Source organism: Myxine glutinosa, chromosome 1, assembly GCF_964187855.1.
Source record: "Myxine glutinosa chromosome 1, kmMyxGlut1.1, whole genome shotgun sequence".
NCBI classification, from domain to species: Eukaryota; Metazoa; Chordata; class Myxini; order Myxiniformes; family Myxinidae; genus Myxine; species Myxine glutinosa.
Genome location: NC_136261.1, coordinates 132130032 through 132155794, shown reverse-complemented (window position 1 = coordinate 132155794; position 25763 = coordinate 132130032). Strand labels below are relative to the sequence as shown.

The 25763-nt window shown below is 43.1% G+C and overlaps 1 protein-coding gene across 1 annotated transcript in view; it reads right to left on the bottom strand.

Annotated features, from left to right (window-relative positions):
* The window catches only part of LOC137428581 (receptor-type tyrosine-protein phosphatase delta), a 417416-nt gene that overhangs the window by 42589 nt on the left and 349064 nt on the right, over window positions 1-25763 (bottom strand). Inside the window, exon 26 of the mRNA XM_078777195.1 lies at window positions 15800-15926. Within this exon, the coding sequence (XP_078633321.1) occupies window positions 15800-15926 (127 nt within the window). The remainder of the gene's footprint in view (window positions 1-15799; window positions 15927-25763) is intronic.

Sequence of the window (25763 nt, the reverse complement as noted above, 5' to 3'; positions counted from 1 at the left end):
AAAGGTGACTTTCTGCTGTTTCAAACAAAGCCTTACACCCTTTTGTATTTTGTATAATTGCCATAACTATGCTTGGTCAAGTATCTGTCAATATTTTTATTTCAGATTTTCTTTCATCATTACCCCACGTGTGCGAAGTGAAAATTGCTTCACTTTGTCTGTCCATTTGTCTATTCGTCTTTCTACAGACATCACTTCATGGTCAATTTAAATTGAATGTTCATTTTATAATTCATTTGTGTTGCGTTCTCTGACAATAATATAAATAATATAATAATACAGTTGCGTATTCACAACATTCTTTATCTCCACCAATCCAATTATTTTTACTAACCAACGATGTGCATTGCACCAAGATACGGATTCTTGTCCCATTTGCGCATGTGTGGAGACGAGTAAGGTGATTTTTTTAGTCTGTCTGCCTGTCGAGCAGTCAAGCAAAACTGAAAATCATTCCAAACAGAAAACAGTGTTTTTAGGGAAGCAAACATACACAAACAACAGGCATGAAGAACTACTGTAACGTGTTATATAACGGGGTATAAAAGGCGGTGCATCAATGGCAGCAAACCTCCCAATTTTTTATTAGTATTTCTTTGTGTATTCCATGACAATAAATTGGAATAACTAGTTGTACCCGCGGAAATTTCCGTGAAAATAATCCACATCTAGTTGAACGTAATATATATCTAGTTTCTCATTATTGTCACAATCTAATACAAACACCCTCGTTTGAGCAAATTTGGAATTTACTGAAAAGCATTTTATTTTCTTTATATTTTATGTTTTCTTTGCAGCATTTTCAAATACTGCCGAATATAACATAAGTAATAAAAAGGCACGTAATGAATTGTTTCATGATTAATAAACATACGGTGCCCTCTAGAAGATTATTGGTCTTTGTGGGGTGCCACCAACGCTGATTAATCTGATCTTCATTTTTTTTTAATTGTGATATTTCAGTAAAAAATGTGATATCTATAAAAAAAAAAAGTGATATTTCAGTTTTTTCTTTTTCATAAATATGCAAAACTTTCTAAAATCCTGTTTTCTCTTTGTCATTATGGGGTATTGAGTGTAGATTGATGAGGGAAAAAATGAATTTAAACGATTTCAGCATAAGGCTGCAACATAACAAAATGTGAAAAAAGTGAAGGGGTCTGAATACTTTCTGAATGCACTGTATATATAACTATACTAGTATACATACTTATACTAGTATATATCTATCTATAATTCCACTAATCTCTGTGTGTATGTTTGTTTGTACGTTTGTTTGTTTGTTTGTATGTCTGTGACCGCTGTTTCTCGACAACTACCGGTCCGATATACTTGAAACTTGCCAGGTATATTGCTGGGGACCCGAGGATGTGCCTTTTCAAGGTTTCATATTAATCGGACAATTACTTACCGAGCTATGTCCAAAAAACGATTCAACCAATCAGAGAGCAGCGAGCTATCGCGTGTGCCGAACGTGGCGGACACACTCTGCCTCGGATGGCACATTTGAGAGCGTATTCATTTATTTCACGTTTGCAAACTATGTTGCCGTTAAACTAATTATAAAACTAATTAAAACTAATTTGCGATTCATCGTAACTGCGATATACGACCTTCCGGACAGTGAGGACTGCACTTCCGGCATCCAATCACAGAACGCGTTATTGCGTAGGCGTGGCCGATGTGAGAGCGAGCTGATGCTGAGCCCAGCGCGTGCGCCATTACGGTACGTAATTCGATTTCTTCCGGAGAAAATAATAATTTCTCGATTTCTTATGCGCATTATTTCTCCCAATTCAGTCAGAGCGAAGGGCGGAAGCGAAGAGCGTTGTTTTTTTTGTTTACGGGCGTACGGGCGGGGTAGAGCGTACGGGTAGCGTTTTTTTTTTTTTTGGCACATTTGAGAGCGTATTCATTTATTTCACGTTGGCAAACTATGTTGCCGCTATGTTGGCGTTAAACTATGTTTTACAACTAATTAAAACTAATTTGCGATTCTTTCGCTTTCCTGCGCATTTGTGCACGCTATGGCGATTTCTTTACCAAACTCCGCTAGCCGTTAGCTTTGGACCAAACCATTTCATGTAATTAGAGGGGGGGGGATTGTCACCGTACTCGCAAGCCGTTAGCTTTGGACCAAACCATTGCATGTAAATAGAGGGGGGGGGGGGGGGATATACTTTTAGATATATATATAGTACGGGCATGCCCTAGTACTTGTAATACTTACAAACAGAACAGAGAATGCCAACCAGGACCAATCAGAAGAATGTCAGTAGCCTTTTGACGACATTCCTTGTCTTGTCCATCCCATTATTTTTAGTAACCAATCATGTGCATTGCATGAAAACCTGTTTGTGTATAATGGTAAGCTCTGTATATCTTCACACCATTTCTCAAATATTTACCCATTCATGTTGTAAATCCATACTCTTGGCGATCTCAAACTCTTCCATGAGCCTCAATGCTAACTTCAGAACAGGTCTAATAATTTTTCCTGCTCTGAGTGCATCTACTGAGAAAATATAAGAAAACTGATATATGTGGTAAAATTACATGCCTAGACCAGGAATCGAACCCAGGTCCTCTGGAAAACTGTACCAGTGCTTTCCTATCTGAGCTATCTTGGCGACCCTGACTGAGTATGCAATTCTCCCCCACATATGATTGCCACTCTCTTTCCGTCAATGCTTCCAGAGCACTCACTGCCAACCATAGGAGCACCAACGGCCTGACCACGAGAGGGTCTTCCTCCAATGGGGGGACAAATCCATGTACTCTATCATAAACACCACTGGGGTGCAGTGAAGCAATTCGATTAATGAACAGGATTAAATAATTAAATTGATATATGTCTTAAATATTCCATATATATTGATATATGTCTTATCTATCTATAATTCCAGTAATCTCTGTGTGTATGTGTGTGTGTATGTGTGTGTGTCTGTGTGTCTGTGACCGCTGTTTCTCGACAACCACGGGTCCGATATACTTGAAACTTGCCAGGTATATTGCTGGGGACCCGAGGATGTGCCTTTTCAAGGTTTGAAATTAATCGGACAAGTGGTTCCCAAGGTATGGTCACCGTACTCGCAAGCCGTTCGCTTTGGCTTTGCGAATGGACCAAACCATTTCATGTAAATAGAGGGGGGGGGGGGGGGGGGTTCTACCGTACTCGCAAGCCGTTCGCTTTGGCTTTGCGAATGGACCAAACCATTTCATGTAAATAGAGGGGGGGGTTCTGTGGTCGTTACTGCCACGTGGTTTCAAAGTTTTTTTTTGTTGTTGTTGTTTGCACGCATGTTTTTTTGCACCCACGTACGGGCACGCCCTAGTCTATCTATAATTCCAGTAATCTCTGTGTGTATGTGTGTGTGTATGTGTGTGTGTCTGTGTGTTTGTCTGTGACCGCTGTTTCTCGACAACCACGGGTCCGATATACTTGAAACTTGCCAGGTATATTGCTGGGGACCCGAGGATGTGCCTTTTCAAGGTTTGAAATTAATCGGACAAGTGGTTCCCAAGGTATGGTCACCGTACTCGCAAGCCGTTCGCTTTGGCTTTGTGAATGGACCAAACCATTTCATGTAAATAGAGGGGGGGGGGGGGGGTTCTACCGTACTCGCAAGCCGTTCGCTTTGGCTTTGCGAATGGACCAAACCATTTCATGTAAATAGAGGGGGGGGGGGGGTTCTGTGGTCGTTACTGCCACGTGGTTTCAAAGTTTTTTTTTGTTGTTGTTGTTTGCACGCATGTTTTTTTGCACCCACGTACGGGCACGCCCTAGTATAAATAATTACATTTTTCAGAGGACCTGGGTTCGATTTCTGGTCTGGGCATGTAATTTTCCCACATATATCAATTTAATTATTTAATCCTGTTCATTAATCAAATATAAGAAAATAAGAAAGATATCTCACGACAAATTACAAAATACAGCAACAAATGAGGAGTACAGGACTACATTCAGTATGTTTGTTCACAGGCCCTTAGTAAAGCTTATGCATCGAGCAAACACTGGAAAAACAGCAAAGGACATCAGTGTAATAATACGCAAAGTACAAAAACACCAACAGACAATGGATAAATAAACTGTCAGTACAGATATCAGCGTGCCTCACCAGATTGGGTCCAGGCTCGTTTTCTACCAGTGAGATTATTCCTGGGATACCCAGAATCATGAAACATGAGTTTAATGGGAATGCCAACAAGGACAAATTGTATCCTTAAGAGCTCTTTAGCAAGGAAAATCAACACAAAAACAGAGTTTGTTCACCAATATGTACTGTGTGACACGACAAAACAAGAAGAGAACCTTGAGTAAATATCTTGCTTCCATCACACAAAAAGTCATAATGGATTGCAGACTGAATTGTCTAAATAAAAGATTATTTAGATGGGAGAAGCCTCAAGCAAATACAGACAGAGAGAGAGAGAGAGAGAGAGAGGAAGCGAGAATAAATAATATTTTAAACGATATATGAAAGATGTACACATAAAGCAGCTTTATGACATGCACAACATGACTTTTGATAGTTCTGCAGTATAAAAACCTTTGAAAAATGAAATATTGTTCTTTCATCAATTATAAGTAATATATATTCGGAGTATTACTGCTAATACTGTAAATTAGTGCTTGATTTGCTGATGACCTTTTTTCCAGTTTCAATGACATTTTAGTCGATAAGATTAAATGTAAGATAAATTACATTTTCGGCACTCGAGCTTATACATAAGTCACATACTGGATAAAATTATCAGGAGGCAGTTGTAATATTTTAGTGGAATAACAAGGACATTATTAGGCATAAGACAAATCAATATAAGACAAAGACAAAGTAATATGTGCATGTGTTGAACCTGGGATTATATTATCATGGATTATGTCTTCAGATGGGAACACCAACTAGGCCAATCCATGCTTTCATTTTGTGAAATGCTAATGTACATAACTGCTCATCTCAAGCCAACGTAAAAAAGCCTAAAAACAGAGATAATATGAAAATAAGAGAATTGTTAATAAGCACTTTAAAAGTACATTTACATCTAATGACAGGGGAGAAGAGGGAGGAGGGCAATTTCATTTTGTGCCACCGTTAGTAATACTCCCTTCCTCCTGCAGGGGTCAGTAAACAACTTGCACTGTGCCATGCCCACAGGCGATAATTGCAAGTTGTCAAGTCACCGTCACAGGAGGGGGGAATTATTTTGTGCCTATGACCTGACTCTGTGTGCCCCCAGCACGTATGCATAATTTGGTGGAGATCGGCCAAGCCGTTTTTAGATGCTATAAGTGAACGGACAGACAAACAGACACACTGTATTTTAATATGATATTAAGGGGCTGTAATGAAATTGTGTCTAAGTTGAACCCAGGTGCTATGCTGCCTCTGACCATTGAGGGGCTCCCATAAGAACTCGGACAGCGCTCCGATCATTCCTGTGATATTTATTCTGTGTGGTGTAGTGCATACTCAGATGGTGCATATTACTAGATGTTCTAGGCTTGCTTGTGCTAATTGCAAATCCATCATTACTTCTATGATTACTGTATACTGATATGATGATTGTTGATTTCTTGCAGGTGTTGGTAGAGATCGATTCTGAATTAAACTCACTATTGGGACAACGTTGTAGATCTGATTCTTACAACAATTAATTCAGAATCTTCTCTTGGTCTTGAACGAGATCATCATGACTCACAAGCTCATACAAGTTCCGATCTTTGGAGCGGACCCCTAGGCGCCGGACGCGCCTGCTCAACTACCTCACTGGCTGAAGCTACTGACCAGCCATCCATCGCTCAGGAGGAACTCACCGATGTCACCAAGCTGGCGGTGCTGCATTCCAGAGTGAACCATACAGTGTACACGTATATATCCCAGTGTGGAACGTATGATACTGCTGTGGCAGAAATGAGACGTATTTACATGAAAACTCGGAGCGTGGTCTATACTCGATATCTGCTCGCGTCTCGGCGGCAGGAACCCTCGGAGACCATCGATCAGTTCATTCAAGACCTCCGCCAGTTAGTGAAGGACTGTACTACTGAAACACGCACACATGCACAAGTCTGTGATGATCTTGTGCGGGATTCTTTTGTTTCTGGGATTCGGTCTCCAATCATCAGACAGGGTTTACTTGAAGAAGAAGATTTGACACCAGAAAAGGCTCATCGGCTATCCCTCCTGTACAACGAAGCACAGGTACAAGCCGACGCGTATGACCGCCCATACGTCACTGCAGGATTAACCAGAGCGACACGACCGGAGAGAGCAACTGCCGAGCAAGCGGATGCTGCATCTTCGCCGGAATCGGAGACAACAGACGCACTCGAGGACCTCGACCCGAGTGTGACAGCGGCCGCCGCTGCCGGACCCAAGGCCGGAAGTAACGCTAAGTGCTTTTTCTGAGTGAACCGGAACCATCTAAGGTCAGTTTGTTCGGCTAAAGAGGCGACGTGTCATTCGTGTTCTCGGAAAGGTCACTTTGCGAAGGTTTGTCGTTTGTCCCGGGGCCGGCAAACTCGCTCAATGCTGAATGTGCTTCTCTCTCCGCCCGAGAAACAATCGGCACCTCGCACGGCTTTGATTGGAATCGCCCCTCTCCGTGGGCCCCATGCTGAGCGCTCGACCTTGATGAGGATCACTGCGCCGACTAAACAAGTGGCGCAATCACAGCTGCACGCGGCTCGACCGTCCTTGATGGGAATTCTTTCGTCGCCCAGCCCACGTCCTGGTTTGGCTTCACGAACGGCGCAAGCTTGCGTTGGATCTCCGCGCATGGCTCGAGCGCCCTCTAGCGACGGCTCGACCGACCCACGATCGACTTTGACTACACGAAAGAGGGGATCTCCGCGCGTGGCTCGAGTGCCCTCTAGTGACGGCTCGACCGACCCACGATCGACTTCAACTGCACGGAAGACGCTAGCGGGCATCGGATCCACACACGAGGATCGAGCGTCCCCTCTCGACGACTCGACATCTGCAGGGCCACCTAGCCTGTCCAGCGCTGTTATTCCACTCATGATTGAAGGGAAAAATGCAAATGCCGTAATCGACATGGGATCCACTGATAGTTATGTCGATTTACGACTTGTTCAGAAGCATGGCTGGTCGATTCTCCGGGCAACACACAGAATCTTCATGGCTTCTCAAGGGCTATGGCTCTGCACTCGGGGGGAATGTCGACTGAAGCTTGTGATTAAGGGTCGAATTTTTCCGGATGTGCATTTAATGGTCTTACCAGCATTATGTGCAGAAGTTTTGCTGGGACACGATTTTCTCCGGCGACATGGGCGTTTGGAAATGGAATTTGGTGGTGCTAATACTCTTGCTGTGTGTGCTCTTGCAGGGATGGAAATTGAACCACTGTCGCTGTTTCCCAATATGACTACTGACTGTACACCGGTTGCCGTTAAATCGCGACGCTACTCACGGGTTGACACGCAATTGATTGCTGAAGTGACTGTGCGGCTATTAAAGGAAGGTATCATTGAACCAAGTCGATCGCCTTGGCGGGCCCAAGTTTTGGTGGTTCAAACCGAATCGCACCGCAAACGCATGGTAATCGACTATTCGCAGACGATTAATCTGTTTACCAAATTGGATGCCTACCCACTCCCAGGAATGGATTCTCTAGTACGACAGGTGGCACAGTACTCGGTATATAGAAATCTAGATCTACATAGCGCGTATCATCAGATTCCAATCTCCGAGGCAGATCGCATCTACACTGGGTTTGAATCCGGACAAAGGTTGTACACCAGTTCACCCGGCTGCCTTTTGGGGTCACGAATGGGGTTCTTGCTTCCAACGGGCCATGGACGACCTCATTGCTAAGGAGAATTTAACCGATGTCTTTGTTTATCTGGATAATCTTACGGTTTGTGGGTACGACAAAGAACATCATGATGCTAAGCTGAAGCACTTCCTCGAGGTTGCGCACAAGTATCGACTGACTATGAACGAGGCTAAATGTCGCTATTCTGCTCGAACGATAGATCTCCTGGCGTACACCGTGACCCACGGCTCTATCGCTCCGGATAAGGAGCATCTGCGACCCTTGCTCGACATGGCCCCGCCCCACGATCGTGCTTCTTTGAAGCGCGCTTTCGGGCTGTTTTCTCATTACTCTAAGTGGGTTCAAATTTTTTCCAAGATTTTCCGAGATCCACTTGTGGATTGCAAAGAGTTCCCCATGAGTCACGCTGCTAAGGCCGCTTTCCATGGCCTGAAGTTGGACATAGCTGGCGCCGCTGTGTCGACGATTGACAAAAACAAGTCTTTTGTTTTGGAAAGCGATGCATCGGACCACGCGATAGCTGCTACACTCTTTCAAGGGGGGCGACCTGTGGCCTTCTTTTCAAAGACTCTCTCCTCCGCGGAACGAAGACACTTGTCTGTCGAAAAGGAGGTGTATGCCATCATCGAGTCAATCAGGCGTTGGCGTCCATATTTGCTCGGTCGATGTTTTCAGATCATCACGGATCAACAGAGTGTTGCCTTTATGTACGACACGCAACATGCTCAACGCATTAAGAATGAGAAAATCACTCGCTGGCGGATTGAGCTAGCCGATTTCTGTTACACTATCAAATATCGCCCGGGGAGGGATAACCTCGTTGAAGATGCTTTATCACGGCCTGCGGTGTGTGCGAGCCTCACCTCTTTTGAGGATCTGCGCGTCCTTCATGACACCTTGTGCCATCCCGGCGTGATGCGTTTAGCTCATTATGTGCGCAGTCGTAACTTGCCCTATTCCATTGAGGATATTCGCCGGCTCTGTCGCACTTGTTCCGTTTGCGCTGAACTCAAACCTCGCTTCTACAACCCTCAGATGGGTACGCTGGTCCAGGCCACTCGGGCGTGGGAGAGATTGGCAATGGACTTCAAAGGACCCCTGCCGGCTTCACCAGCTTCGAGTAGTTCTCGGTATCTACTCACGATAGTCGATGAGTTCACCAGATTCCCTTTTGCTTTCCCGTGCGGCGATATGTCTGCTGCTACGGTTATCCAGTGTCTGCAGAACTTGTTTTCTATGTCTGGGAATCCGGCCTATGTGCACACCGATCGAGGCGCAGTGTTCTTGTCCCAGGATGTGAGAAACTTCTTGCTCCAGCATAATATCGCTTCTAGCTATACTACTCCGTATAGGCCGCAGGCGAACGGACAGGTGGAACGATTTAATGGCATTATATGGAGAGCCGTTACTCTGAGCCTTAAGTCCCGCGGACTAGGACTGGACCGATGGGCTTGGTCGCTATCCGGGGCGTTACGCTCGATCAGGACTTTATTGTGCACCGCTACTAATCAAACTCCTCACGACCGTATGTTTCGTTACTCGCGTCGTTCGGGCGGTACCCGTCCTTTGCCGGGCTGGCTTGCTGAGCCCGGACCGGCTTTCCTCAAATGCGTGGTTCACTCAAGTAAATATGACCCGCTCATTGACAAGGTTCGCATTCTCCAAGCCAATCCCGAGCACACTCATGTACTGTTGCCCAATGGATGGGAGTCTACAGTCTCGGTGCGCCATCTTGCCCCATGCGGGGATATTGACGAGCCGGCTTACGGCACAGTTGATCCGACAATGAAGAATCTACCGGCTACTGCACCGCCACATGCGCCCGATCCGGATGGCTTTGTGGGGACACCGCCTTCACCCGAATTAGGCGGACATTCCGATGCGGGGGATTCCGGCCTCGGGGATGTGGCATCCGGTGCCTATCGGACACGCACCGGGAGAGAAATTCGCTGCCCCGACCGCTATGGTTGGACTGACTGACATGGACCGTTGCTAACTGATTACTCTGCTGCTATGATTTGCTAGCTTGATTTCCGCCCTAGAGGTGGTGTAGTTTTAACTTAGGGGAGAATGTAATGAAATTGTGTCTAAGTTGAACCCAGGTGCTATGCTGCCTCTGACCACAGAGGGGCTCCCATAAGAACTCAGACGGACAGCGCTCCGATCATTCCTGTGACATTTATTCTGTGTGGTGTAGTGCATACTCAGATGGTGCATATTACTAGATGTTCCAGGCTTGCTTGTGCTAATTGCAAATCCATCATTACTTCTATGATTACTGTATACTGATATGCTGCTTGTTGATTTCTTGCAGGTATTGCTGGAGATCGATTCTGAATTAAACTCACTATTGGGACAATGTTGTAGATCTGATTCTTACAACAGGGGCCATCTTTTTAAATTGCAGAACGTCAACCACCCCTCAACACACATCCCATGTGTCACAAAAATGGCCTTTTTATTGTTATTATTATTGCTATTATTTTTAATACAGTCTAACGCTGGTGGAGGAGCTGAAACAAAAATCATGCACAGAGGTAACACTGGATTTCAGACAATCATAATGGCCTTTGTGACGCCTTTGTGACGTCACTTTTCTCATTGCAATCAGCCGCGGTAATTAAGTATTTCCCCCCATCCATATAAGATGCCAACCCATGGGGTTTATACTTCTCCTTCCCTCCCTGCTCTCTCCTCTCAACTTCCCTACCAATCTCTCAACATCCCCAGCACTCCCCTAACATCCCCTCTTTCTGCTGCATCCTCCCTTAATCACCCACCCCAACTCCCTACTTCCCTTTTACATGCTTACTTGGCAGATGATCAATTACTTCATCATATTGTGGAACATTAAATATTTATTCTAATATTTGAACAAGATTACAAATATTTGAGTTTACAGTTCGTTTTCATCAAGTACAACAACGATTCATCTATTAAAATTAAATATGTAATTCCTAAGCTGAAAAGAGAAAGTCTGGTGTTGGTTTAGCGGTTAGGGTGCCGGATTGGGATCCTAGGATCCTGGATTTGAATCCAGGTCGATCGCTGAATTAACGCCAGGGGGGTTGACCCAGCCTGTCATCCTTCCGAGGTCGGCAAATTGAGTACCAGTTCACTGGTAATTCCCTGTGTGTAGCAAGAGGCGACTAACAGGGTTGGTGGCAGGAAGGGCATCCGGCCATAAAACATTGCTTCAAAAAGGGGACCAACGGTGCCCGAAAAAGGCGAACCCCTGATCTGCAGGGAAAAATGGCCTCTAATGGTGGTTCTAAGCTGAAAAGAGACCAAATGCAGGCAGTACGTGAGATGGAGCTACAGCTCAGTATGGCAGCTGCACAGAGCCAAATGAGATGGAAACTGAGCAGCACTTGGATATTTTAGGGCCTGGGACCCGAGGAACATTGGGTGTCCAAAAGATGGGGAAATAATTTGGCAACACAGAACTTTAACCACTCATCGACTCATCGAGTCGAGTCATATCACTCATCCATTAATGTTTTCATGAGGAAATGTTTTTGGTAGGCAACCCAGAGCTTTGTGCCATTCGTCTGTCTGTCTACCTTCTAAGGTATGAAGATATAATACAATGGCAGCATATTCAGGCTTGGCTTGCATCCTCAAGCGATGCCGAGGAGGAAATGCCACTTCGGCCAAAAGAGAATACTGGGAAAATCGTCCATTCATGTGATCCAGAGCTGAAAATGCCATTAAGACCTGCGGTCCTTCAAGCGGCAGTAAAGGATAATGGAGCGAAAAGAGTCCCCGAGGCATCATGGTTACAGTGTGATGTTTCCCACTCGATGCTCTTGCCCGATGTGTTTCATCACATTGAATGCAACGTTCGGCAAAGGAAATTTCCGAATGCTCGCGTTCTGTCCATTTTGCATTTCACCTCTCCCTAATTGGTCGAGGTTCTTCTTCTCCTTTATTTTCTCCTGATTCTTACTCTTTTTCTTTACCTTGTTATGTAAATAATGATGCACCATTTCTTTATGACTTGTAAACGCAAATACGTTATTGATTTATTTTGAATTTACATGTTACATTCTTTCACTTATATATTAGGATTTTTATGCTTCAAAGAAAATTCTTCAAACCAATGAAATACCCAATTTCGTTTCGGAATTTCAAAATGCTTAATTAATGTGTTCATTAACGAAATGCGTAATATTATGCATTTGCACATCTAATGCAGCTGCCCCATTTAGCAATTTGCAATTTATCCTTTTTTCCGCAGTGTTAAGTAACAGGTACACAACCTCATGTTATTTTTTTTATTGTGACTTTATTAAACATCTGGCTTTATTATTGCTATGGGTCATTTTCTGCTTTCCATACCAGATCCAGGTTCAAGGAAGAGTAAGGTGACATTGGGGAAAAGGTGACAAACTGACACGAACTGGCTGGCAGTGGTAGATGCCAAAAAAAATAATAAATAATCAAGGGAACTAACAGGAAAAAAGAGATGAGGGGAGAAAACACAGTAACCCGCAAGCAAGAAGGCCAGGCCAGGCAAGGTTAATGGGGGTAGATAAGTCTGCGAGCAGGGAAGGGGATGGGGCAGAAGGAAGCGCACCCCCGAGGAAGGCTGTTCCAGTGGGCTTCAATGGCCTCAGGAAGGTGGTTCCACAAACTGGTGAAAAGAGGATCAAAAGTGTATGTGTGCAGTAAAAGCCGGATTTGGGGGAGTTTAACCACAAGGAGGTTACTGGAAGAACATGTGCAACCTGGAATTGCTGATTCACCATGAAAGCCATTAACATATAAATATAACCCAGATTCAGTGGCATAATCGTTAGAGCATCTTCTCCGAGTCTGGGAAGTCGATTCTCATCCTAATGGAGTCATACCAGGTTGACTTTCAACGACTCAAAATATTACATGTTTATTCCTTGTTTACATTGAGTATTTGAAGGACAGAGCCCAGACAAAACCCATCGGTTATAATCTGATGGGAGGAGGAAATTCCTCCTTAATTGCTCAATTGAGTTTGGAGAGAAAAGCAACGTCATAAAGATGTTGTTGTGTTGCTGGTACGCAGTATGTTCTGAGAAGTGATATGTTCCCCCAAGCTCTGTGGCTGCATTTGTCTGAAGTCAGGTCAATTATTATCCCCTGTATTTGTCTGCATATGTTTGAGTGATTTGTGTAGCTGCTCCTCCATGAGCTTTAGACCCTGTAGGAAAAAATCATTCAATAATGAACTTAATTTTTAATTGTGAGACCCTAAAAACATGAAACATATAAAAACATAAAGTTTCTTTTTAACTTTCATTTATTTGCAAAACGATTTCTTACATCAAATGTTATTTGGAGTTTTTACTATTTTATCATTGAATGTTTTCAACGTGATGCTAAGATGACCCCGTTCTCCAATGAGACCCTTTTTTTTTTTGGGGGGGGATACAAGATCGAGGCTCATGTAAGACCTAAAATACATTCATCACAAAAAGACAAATTGACACGTAAAACATAAAACATATGATAAAGGGAACAGGAGACAAGATGAAGAGCAGGGACATCGGGAGATCTGTGGGAGGGAGAGGGCTTTGGGGGGGGGGGGGGAGGGGGAGGGCCATGGGAAGGAAAGGGGAGGTGGGAGAGGTAAAAACCACATGGACTTAGGATTTCCAGGAAAGAAGTTGGTATTTCAAAAAAGTGGATCTGGGGTGAATTTACGGGGGTAGAATAGATCAAGGTTTTGGATGGGGCAAGATAAGAGATGGTGGTGAACAGCTGTTTTAAAGACCTGGAGGGAGGAGTGGGATTGAAGAGAGTGAGGGAGTTTGTTCCAGAGGCGGGAGAAAAGAGGAATGAAAGAGTGAAGGTGAGCAGAGTCTTGATTTTGGTAGTTTCACCAGAGGAGGGTTGCTGGCAGATATTTTGCGACTTGCAGGAATATTTGGGGGACAGAGCCCAGAGAGAGCTGGGGGAGCAAGGCCGGAGAGGACTCGGTAGAAGACAGACTAAAATCGGTGCAGTCGGACAGGAGTAGAAATCGGACAGTTGGTAGTCGTTAGACTAAAATGACACGTAATTAAATTAAACACACACATCAACAACAACAACAACAAGATGCATTTTAAGGCCATTTTCCCTGCTGGAGCTGGGGTTAGCCTTGCGGTCCCCATGACAATGTTCTCCTTTTTGCCCTATTTTCTGCATCTCTCCTTGTTAACCCCCTTGCCCACATTTCTTCTTCCACCATCTTTAGCCAAGTCTTTCTCGGTCTTCCCCGTCCTCTACTTCCTTCTACATTCATTTACATCACTCTTTCTCAACCAGTCACTTTCATCCTTCCTTAACACATGACCAAACCATCTCAACCTGTTCCTCTTCACAGCATCAATCACAGGCTCTATTCCCATCATCTTTCGCAATTCATCATTTGTCTTCCTCTCTCTCAACGATACTCCACACATCCACCGAACCATTCGCATTTCCACCCTTTCAAGCCTTCGTTGCTGCTCTACGTTCATTACCCATGTCTCGCTCCCATAAATCATAACACTTCTCACACATGCAGCATACACCTTTCTCTTCAGCTTCAACGACACTCCCCTCCTCATCAGCACGCCACTCAGTTCCCGAAACTTCTTCAATGCACATCTCACTTCAGCAATCGTTGCCGAGTCTGATCCACCTTCTCCATTCAGCATGTCTCCGAGGTAGCAAAATGTTTTCACACCTTCCAGCTTCATGCCGTCTCCAAGATCCAACTCAACATTTCTTCCATCTGCAGCTCCCTCTGTGCACACCTTACATTTGAATGTAGCTGCCACACTGGTTACTGACCCTCTCAGACCACTACATTTTTGATGAACCCACTCAGCACACATTGTACATTGAATGGAGTTCACTCCGACACTCTTCCTGCACACAGCACATGGCCACTTCCCAGTTCTTTCCACCTCACCACATGCTTTACCACTTGCCATCACCTTCGTCTTTCCGATATTCACCTTCAGACCTTTTGTCTCCATACATTCTTTCCACTTGTTCATCTTTTCGTTCAGTACATCCATACTTTCCGCAATCAACACCAGATCATCTGCATACAACAACTCCCACGGTAAACCCTCCTTTACATTCTGAGCCAGCACCTCCAACACAGCAACAAATAGTAGTGGACTTAGTACCGACCCCTGATGCACTCCCACCTTCACCTCAAACTCACCACTGTTCCCGTCCTTCGTCCTTACAGCTGTGCGCGCTCTTTTGTACATTGCCATCACTACTCTGATCAACCATTCCTCCACTCCTAACTTCCTCAATGCCCATGTCAATACTTCGCGTGGAACCCTATCGAATGCTTTCTCCAGATCAACAAACCCAAGAAACAACTTCTTCCTCTTCTCCAAGTACATCTCCTGCAACTGCCTCACAATAAAGAGCGCGTCTGTCGTTCCTCCTCCTGGCATAAATCCAAACTGCATTTCGTCGATCTTCACCTTCTTCCTTATCCTCCTCTCCAACACCCTTTCCAATATCTTTATTCCATGCTCCAATAACCTATCGCTCGGTACGAGCCACACTCCAGAGGGTCACCTTTCCCCTTGTATAGAGGGACGAGGGTACGCAGTTCCCAATCCACTGGAATGCGGCCTTCTTTCACCACCAGATTACAGATCTCTGTCATTCTCTTCACACCCCAATTTCCTGCTGCCTTCAACATATCTCCCACAACTCCTGTCGGCCCTCCCGCTTTTCTACTCTTCATTGCTTTTATCGCTTCCTCAACTTCCTTCTCAGTTATCTTCTCTGCCGGTCGTAAAACTGGGTTACTCTCTATGTTGCCATCCCATTCATTCTCTGTATTCAACAGCATTTCCATATATCTTTTCCATCTTTCTTTAATTCCATCTGGGTCCACAATGATTTGTCCCACTTCATCCTTCAAGCAACTCTAAACACACACAACTCTAAACTAAACACACACATCGGTATGCCGCATGTCACATTTAGAGAAGGCCTGCAGTATTGCATTGCTCACCCGGCCCATTTCGCGAAGCTTGGTGAGCATCACCACAATGGTGGAATTCTGCTCCCAGAGCATCCTCCAGAAGTCTTCTGTGGTTTCGGCCAGAGGACCCTGCGTGGCGATGTATGCTTTTTGTTGCCTGGGCACACACACCACACATCGGGAATCATATAAGTCGCTATTCGTAAAATCCTAAATTGTATTAGCGTGCCACTGCAGAGGTATCATAATCATTATAATTTTCCCTGCATCTGGAATATCTCATACGACAATCAACATTACCATGCGGATTGCAGTATGAGGTATTCAAAGTATGGAATACAGAATTTTATTCTGAACAAAACGTATTTGTCACCAAACATTTAACTATGGTAGTGTCTAGTGTTGAGGACACTGGATTGACATCCCATTGGTGGTGAGTTCAATTCTAGCTTTCTGTCTGGTGTACATGTAGTGTCAGGCCACACTCTTTGGTAGACCTCTAATACTCCCAGGGGAAGTTGAGATGGGCACAAAAATGCTTCCTCGACATGCCACCCCTAAATTTCTCCGAATCCCATTAAAAGCCCAAGAGGAGGGTCAGCAAGGTATATGAGTGCATGGGTAGGTATGGGATAAAGCACTAGGGGACGATGAGCGGCATTCTTGAAAGACTCGATAGTTGTGCATGAGATATAAGGCACAGTAAGTTGGTTCCACACACATATCAGGCAATAGAGGAATGAAGGAAAGGTGAGTGTTCTGGAACAATGTTGTGTGACCTGGGTGAACTGGAAGAGGACAGAGTGATGAAAGGAAATGGAACACTGAGAGTCCACTATGTTAACTTTAGTGGTTTAAAGCATACCTTGGGACTTGGTCTCCTTTTAGATATCTCAATTTGCAAACAGGGCTTTATATCACTTTTTGAAGAAGTATGACTGTTTGCTGGTACTTGGCAAGCCTACCTCCAGCAGCATTTATGATGACAAGAGAGTGGTTCAAGATGTAGAAGCAACAGAATCATTTAAAATCCTGACTTGCTGAGCTTTAGCACCATCCATCTGGAGAGATGATCAATTTATTGGTCATCATCATAATTGCATTTTACTTTGTTTGATTATATAAATATATCAACGACATACAGCGTGACGAGCGCTGTCCCAATCTCCTGTGGACCGAAGTCCTAGACCAAAGCGTCACCTCCATCTCGTAGGTCTCAGCCCGGACACTCGGTCAACAGACAAGTGATTTCATTCTTTGGTCCCCATTGGCTAAGCATCAAGCAGAGCCACCAATCCGGATTTCGGACTTATTTGCCCTCATCAGGACGGCATACTGCAAAAAAATCTAACCAATGAGGACCAAACTCGTCCATTAAGTGAATCAATCTGTCTGTCGACAGAGTGCCCGGGCTAATGCCTCCGGGACAGAGGTGACGCTCTGGGATGGTGATGAATTAAAGTAACTATTATATAACTTTAATTTACTTTAAGATAATCTGTTCCAATACTTATGCTTCCCTAAAATGAGGGAACTGAACATAAAAAGTACTGTTGTTCTACAGTGGTGAAACATGTACATATATAAATGCCAAGACATAAAACCTGATCTTCTGTCCTCTTGCCTCATATTCCTATTTTGATCTCACCTCAAAATTCTTCAGCATATAACAATAATAACAAATTTGACTTCACTGTTTCAATAGTTATGGAGGGGCAATGCATATACAGTCTCGTGAAAAAGTAAGTACACCCCATGTAAAGTTTTGACTTTTTCAACATTTTTCAACATACAGCTATTTGATCTTCATTTCAACAATATTGATAGATAAAGGTGATATAATATAACACATATCATGAAACATTTACATTTTGTAGTCCATTGTATAATTTAAATAAACATAAATGCAAATTTCGCATGTGGAAAAAGTAAGTACACCCCTACATTTATCACTACTTCAAATACCTAAAATTAGAATCAGGTGCACCAGCTCAGGTGCAAATGATTAGAACATCGTTAGAGAGGGTCTTGGAGGAACCTGTCTTATTTAAACCTCAGACCTTTAGTTTGGTTTGCTCTTTGTTGTTGAAGTGTGCGGCGTCACCATGCCTAGATCAAAAGAGCTCTCTGATGCCTTCAGAAAGAAGGTTATAGATGCCTACAAGTCTGGGAAGGGATTTAAAAAGATCTCCAAACAATTTGAAATCAATCATTCGACTGTCCGGAAGATCATCTACAAGTGGAGAAGATTCCAAACAACTGCCAACGTGTTCAGGCCAGGCCGCCCCAGCAAGTTCAGCCTGAGAGCAGACCGCAAGATGCTGAAAGAAGTCTCTAAGAACCCCAGAATGTCATCACGTGACCTACAGGTAGCTCTTGCCACTGTTGATGTCAAAGGGCACGAGTCCACCATTAGAAAGAGGCTGCACAAATTTGATCTACATGGGAGGTGTGCCAGGAGGAAACCTTTGCTGTCCAGAAAGAACATCAGGGCAAGACTAAAGTTTGCCAATGAACACCTAGGCAAAGACCAGCACTTCAGGAACAATGTGCTCTGGACAGATGAGTCAAAGGTAGTGCTATTTGGCCACAGTACCAGAAGACATGTTTGGCGAAAACCAAAGACAGCATTTGACCACAAGAACCTGATACCAACTGCAAAGCATGATGGTGGAAATATTATGGTTTGGGGCAGCTTTGCTGCATCAGGGCCTGGGCAGCTCACCATCATAGAATCCACTATTAATTCTTCATTGTACCAGAGGGTGCTTGAAGATAATGTGAGGCCATCTGTCGGAGTGTTGAAGCTCAACCGAAGGTGGACCTTGCAACATGACAATGACCCTAAACATACCAGTAAATCCACCAAGGAATGGCTGAAAAGAAAGAAATGGAGGGTTCTGGAATGGCCAAGTCAAAGCCCGGATCTAAATCCCATCGAGATATTGTGGGGGGATTTGAAACGAGCTGTGCATGCAAGAAACCCCTCAAACATCGCACAGCTGAAAGAATTTTCCATGGAGGAGTGGGCAAAAATTTCTCCCAGTCGATGTCAGAGACTGGTAGACAGTTCTAAGAAATGCCTACTTGAGGTTGTTTCTACCAATGGGGGCAATACCACCTATTAGAGCTAAGGGTGTACTTACTTTTTACACAGAAGGAAATGGCATCTTTGTTAATTTTTTGTTGAATAAATTATTGCAAAGTCAATTTTTCATTGTTTTTTTGTTCAATTAGATCTCCTTTATCTATAGATAATGTTTAAATGAAGATCAAATATTGATATGTCCACACATGTTAAAAAGATTTAAAAAAAACATTTCATGGGGTGTACTTACTTTTTCCACATGCGAAATTTACATTTATGTTTATTTAAATTATACAATGGACTACAAAATGTAAATGTTTCATGATATTTGTTATATTATATCACCTTTATCTTTCAATATTGTTGAAATGAAGATCAAATAGCTGTATGTTGAAATATGTTGAAAAAGTGAAAACTTTACATGAGGTGTACTTACTTTTTCACGTGACTGTAGTTTAGTTACATTGCAGCAGAACAGCTGTAAGTTGTTAACCCATTACTTGTTCCCTGAAGAAGGCCTTTTTTTTTTTTTTACCATATAACTGTGCAATTTACATTATTTCCCCGTTTTTGCTAACCTAAGCATTTATTTTTTAACCTCGAGCAGTTTACTGCTTGCCTTTGTACCATTTCAGGTTATTCACTGGACATTAAACTGCGTAAATTTCAATAAAAACTGGAAAATTGAGGTGTTCTAAAACTTTTGACCCATCGTGTGTATATATATATAATGTCCACTCCCACATCATCAGATGCATATGGCTTCCAAAGCAGTTTCTTGACTATTGGGCACATTCCTGGTTGGGGCGTCACTCCTTCACAGGACAGTCAAATGGCTGAATCATCCTTGTAAGCTGGTACTCATTTCGCCAACCTCAGAAGGATGACAGGCTGAGTCAACCACACCTGGTGTTAGTTCAAAGACTGACCGAGATTTGAACTCAGGACCCGAGAAGAAAACACACCCACACACACACACACACAAAGGCTGGTGCACATCACCTGGTTAGAGGTGATAAAACAACTGGGACCATGAAACTGGCTGGTGTTCTGTACCTCCCGATAGGTTTAGGCCCAATTTTAAACAAAATTAATGCAGTTGAATAAACTTTTTATTCAACTAGCAGGGACCCGTGAAACAGAGTTCCACGGAAAAGCCTCCCTTTGTTTGGGCAGTTTATAGGCAAATAGTATAGTATTAATATGTCATTGCGTACGATTTATTATCTTCAACGATAGCCTGGTGTTGGCTTAGCGGTTAGGGTGCCGGCTTGGGATACCTAGGATCCTGGGTTCGAATACCGGTCGATCGCTAAATTAACACCAGGGGGGTTGACTCAGCCTGTCATCCTTCCGAGGTCGGCAAATTGAGTACCAGCTTGCTGGGATGAATGATCCCGGTGTGTACCCTGGTTTAGAATAGGTACACCGTATCCCTGCGCATCGTAAGAGGCGACCAAGGGTTGGCGTCAGGAAGGGCATCCGGCCGTAAAAACATTGCCTCAAACAGGGAACCATGATTGTCATGGGGCCCGCAAGGCTAACCCCCGCTCTAGCGGGGAAAATGGCCTTAAAAACGATAATTCATTCATTCATTCAACGATAAAAAGTCCTTCTTGGCCATGGGAGATAACATTGTGGGTTCTGAAATAATACTCCGCTTTAATAATGGACGTTAGTACAGTATCAATGGCCTATACGTACTGTGTCGTTGGAAGACCAATGACGCATATGCTTTCGATATTTGATGATCATTTTAACAATCGGTTTGTTTGTGTTTCACACTGAATTTAAAACGTTAAGGTAGAGCATGGCGATTGTGATATATGACAGGTTTGACCGCTTTGATGACATGTTCGGCCTGAACAGCAAATGGTGGTCGGTGGAGTCAGCCGTCGTACGCCTTAATGACACCATACTCATAGACACAATGATGGAGTGTGACGGACGGAAAACTGATCCACCATGCGGTAACCCGGGTTGCCCCGTGATTTTTAATCATTTCACAGAATTAATTAATCTATTTTATGGGGAGTGTAACCTGGGTTCGTGTGATAGGAAAATTATTTGTGTGTCACAAAGGGTTACACACCTTTTGTAACCTATCACACGAACCCGGGTTACACTCCCCATAAAATAGATTAATTAATTATGTGAAATGATGAAAAATCACGGGGCAACCCGGGTTACCGCGTGGTGGATCATCCTGCCGCTACTTTAATATAAAGATGAAAGGCTGCAACAATAATTATAGGTTTATCCAATCAGCTTACAGCTAGAGCTCACGTAGTTGCTTCGGCTGAAATAAAGGTTTTATTTCATAAAATAAAATAAATAAAGTTAAAAAAAAAAAATTAAATTAAATTTCAATAAATTAAATTTAATAAAATAAATAAATCATTCAAGGCTGAAATAAAAAGGCAGCATGCCTTTTTGAGTTTACATGATTTGATACATACTTTCTGTACATTCCCAACTCTTCCTCACGAGTTCATGCATTATTGAACTCTCCTGGGAAAACCACATTTCCAATCTGGCCTCCAAAGCCAGTCGCCGACTGGGCATCCTCCATCATACGAAGTCCTTCCTTGTCACACCTGAGCTCCTCACCACTTACAAGGCTTTCATCCGCAGCTTAATGGAATACTGCTCTCCCCTCTGGGCCGGTGCTCCTGCCTCACACCGAGCTCGGCTTCACGCTGTTGAAACCAAAGCTTTCAGAATCATTGGAATCTCCCGCGATGAAGCTAACTCCAGGGGCCTTTCACTTACTCAACACAGGCAGGTTGGTGGTCTTTCTGTCTTCTACCGACTCCTCTCCGGCCTTGCCCCTCCAGCTCTCTCTGGGCTCTGTCCCCCAAATATTCCTGCAGGTCGCACAGGATCTGCCTGCAACCCTCTTATGATGAAACTGCCAAAATCAAGACTCTCTGCTCACCTTCACTCCTTCATTCCTCTTTTCTCCCACCCCTGGAACAAACTCCCTCATTCTCTTCAGTCCCACTCCTCCCTCCAGGTCTTTGAAACAGCTGTTCACCACCATTCCTTATCCTCCCCCATCCAAAACCTTGATCTTTTCTACCCCTGCTAATTTCACCCCAGATCCAGTTTTTTGAAATACCAACTTCCTTCCTTGAAGTCCTTGCAGTGTCCTTGTGTTTTATACTTCTCCCACCCCCCCCCCCCTTTCCACGCCTTCTCCCCCCAAGCCCTCTCCCTCCCACAGATCTTCCGATGTCCCTGCTCTCAAATGTTGTGTTTGTGCTTCCCCTTCTCTCCCCATTTTGTCTACCGCTACTGTTATTATATGTTTTGTGTGTCTGTTTGATTATTTGTGTGATAGATGTTAGCTCTTTCACGAGCCTCGATCCTGTATACAAAAAATAAATAAATAAATAATTGTGTGATATGCACCATGTTGTCTGCACTTGAGCATCTCGGATCATGCTCATATTGACTGTGCGATGGCAGCATAACATTAGCATCTTCGGCCAAAAAGAAATCAAACAGAAATAATCGCTAAAACAGCCCTCGATTTTGCAACTGAAATGCAAGCCATTTCACGTACCTCATTCGCCTGGGTGTGGTGCTTATGTCAGGCCTTATAAATTCCTCTCAGCAGTTGTATTGTAATTGTCTTGGAATGGGTCATGTACACTGGCTTTAAGTTATGAATCTGCGAGACTGCATATGCACAATGGAAAAAGATAACCAAGCTCTCCCTATTGGACAAAAACCATCGTCACTTCTGCCAATCTTTCACTCATCTTGCATATGACGTCAATTTTGCGAGTGTGGGGATAGCATGTTTTTCATAAAAGTCAAAATTAATCATAAGGATCAGCTTGTTTTAAATAATACTGTAGGAGATGTGAATGCAGACCAAGGTTGTGGACACAACATTAAAAAATGAGACTTGGTGAATGACAGCGAGATGAAAGAACTCAGAATGGAGAACAGAGCGATGTAATTAAAGAGACAGGAAGAGGTTAATGAATATATTAGTTCAGAGTAGTCTGCCTATTAATTAGAAACGTTACAAATATTTGGGCTGGCAATAGCTTTAGAGGTAGGCACACTCGCTTCTTTGAGCAATTTAATCTGGGTTCAAATCTCGACACACACTATATATATGAACTGTCATCCTGGTGTTTCACAAGCTGGGTGATCCATCAATGTGTGAACCGTCCATCAGAAGGACGTTAAGCCAGAGGAACCGTCTTCCAGCAGTGGTTGTTGGTGCCTGGTGGATTTTAAATATCCCGAGGCATGGTGTCTTTTGCGAAGAATAGGTGAGTTATTGGCAAAACCCTGTACAAATGAGAATTTCCAGATACTTTCAGTTGAATGTCAGGCCCAAGTAGCCAGTTTGTGAAAGAGTTCAACCAAAAACTGTACCCCACCAACCACATATGAAAGTGGGAATATTTGGGGCTAATACAAAAGTTAGTAGTAGATTAATATAACATCTACATTAGGGTGGTCCAAAAATGCAAAAAAAATCACTTTTTTATCTGGATTTTGATGCTCTATTGGATTATTGTTAGAAATGGTCCAAATCATTCACCCAAAAAATATTTTGCATCTGAGTCATCTATAAACTCATACACACATCACACATACATCACACTAACTCCAAGATGCTATGCTTTTTATGTCATTATATGCGTACACATCAACATAGGTCTAGACCTTGAAATGCCATGTCCTATCCAATTGTTCGTATATCTTTTATCAAGATATTTATGGAAATGGTTCAGATGAGATAATTTTCTTGATGCCTGTGCCACATTTTAGTAACATTATGTGAAATCTGTAATAAATACATTTGTGTCACATGATTTTAACTTTTGTCCATATTTGCCGAAAATAGCCAAATTTGGTGAAAAACGCCATATTTCAATTGAAGTGTGTATGAGTTTCTAGATGGAATTGAGCGAAAATATTTGGTGGGTGAATGTTTTAGACCATTTCTAACAATAATGCAGTGGAGCATCAAAATCGGAGAGATCGATGTTTTTTGGACCACCCTAATCTACATGCCTCGAACTTTGCAAAATGCAAACAAAGGGGTAAATTAATAATGTCGTTCTTGTTTGAAAATCATGGATCTGACAAACTGATAGTTTATGGAAAATACAGATAAGGAGGGGTTAAAGGAGGCATAGTCGGCAATCTCTGAGCTGAAACTAGGTGAAAGCAAAATTATAAAAACGACAAGTTAATGCAAGTCAAATTCATCAGAATGAAGTGCAATCCTTAAATTTCCAGTCAACCAGAAAGCCACTTAAAAAGAAAGTACAAATCAATGTTTGACAAATTTTTGTATCCTATTATATTTATTTGGCCCAGTCTCGTAGAAAAGTTTATACATGTATCAAATACATAACAAGGACATCTAGGGATTGTCACTTTTACATAGATTACAAGGACATTCCATGCATCTCATGGTTTTAACTTCCTGTCTATTGGGAAGCCAGGCACACATTAATAGACAATAGGTAAATGGACACAGTATGTGGCATTTGAACCTCTTGGATTTCAGATTCAAATGATCTATGTGCTTAGATGGAAACACCAAACAGGCGAATCCATATTTGCTTACACAATCACAAAGCAGATAAGAAATGTAAAAAATCCGACTAAGCATAGAAAGAAAAGATGATACTCCGACCTCGATATTTCAGAGAAAGAATCCTTTTCGAACATACTGCGAACAGCATCGAGTGTTGGCCCAAGCAGACTGATAAACAATATCCAACTAGAACAGCACTCAGTAGAGAGCATACCTCTGCCAGGTGAACAGTTTACGTTTTGTATCCTAGAGTAGACCAGAAAATCACAATACAGAATCACATTTAATCAAAATCATCCATCCACAACTTTTGTCATATCCTGCTTTGTAACGCCCTATCTCCCAATGGTGAAAAATCACTTAAAAAACAAGAAAAAGAGCAATCAGAGATTGCAAACCCTCGTCAGGATGTATTTTCAGTGGTTTTTAAGGCTTTTGTGTTAAAACAAATATGGCGGCCGAACCACGTGACCGATGACGTCATTTGTTTTCCTAAACTAATTTATTCCTAGATTATGCTCAAGAAATTTCATCTTGATCGGATGAAGTTTTGTACTTGTCGAATTGTGACGTCATAATGGAGGCACCTATGACATCATCATTAACATATTTTATTCCCCATTTTATTCACGGTGTGTACCCCGGTTTAGAATAGGTACACCGTATCCCTGCGTATCGTAAGAGGCGACCAAGGGTTGGCGTCAGGAAGGGCATCCGGCCATAAAAAAACATTGACTCAAACAGGGAACCATGATTGTCATGGGGCCCGCAAGGCTAACCCCCGCTCTAGCGGGGAAAATGGCCTTAAAACGATCATTCATCATTCATTCATTCCCCATGGAGAGTTCTTTACAATGAGGCATGTCTCAATTTTTTCTATTCAGCACTTTCCGAGATATAGAGGTGCAAAGTTTTTCGATTTTCCCAAGATGGCGGCCGAACCACGTGACCTATGTCGTCATAATTATCATTAAAAAATTATACAGGTGGAGTTGCACCTACGGTGAAAATTTCCTGTTAATCGGACCAACGGTTGCAGAGAAAATCATATTTGTTCTGTGCGGACAAACAGACAGACAAACAAACAAACAGACTCAAATGCAATACCCTCTCCTCTGGCGAGAGTAATTATAGTAGCTGGATCCGAATCTGGATCTTCACCAAAATCTAATTTCTTCCTTGAGAGAGTTCTCTGCCAAATTTCATCCAAATCCATCCACAACTTTTTGAGATATCTTGTTCACAAACGGACAAACAATCGACAGACAGGGGTGAAAACATAGCCTCCATCCATCTTTGGTGGCGGAGGTAAAAACATTGAGAAAGACAAT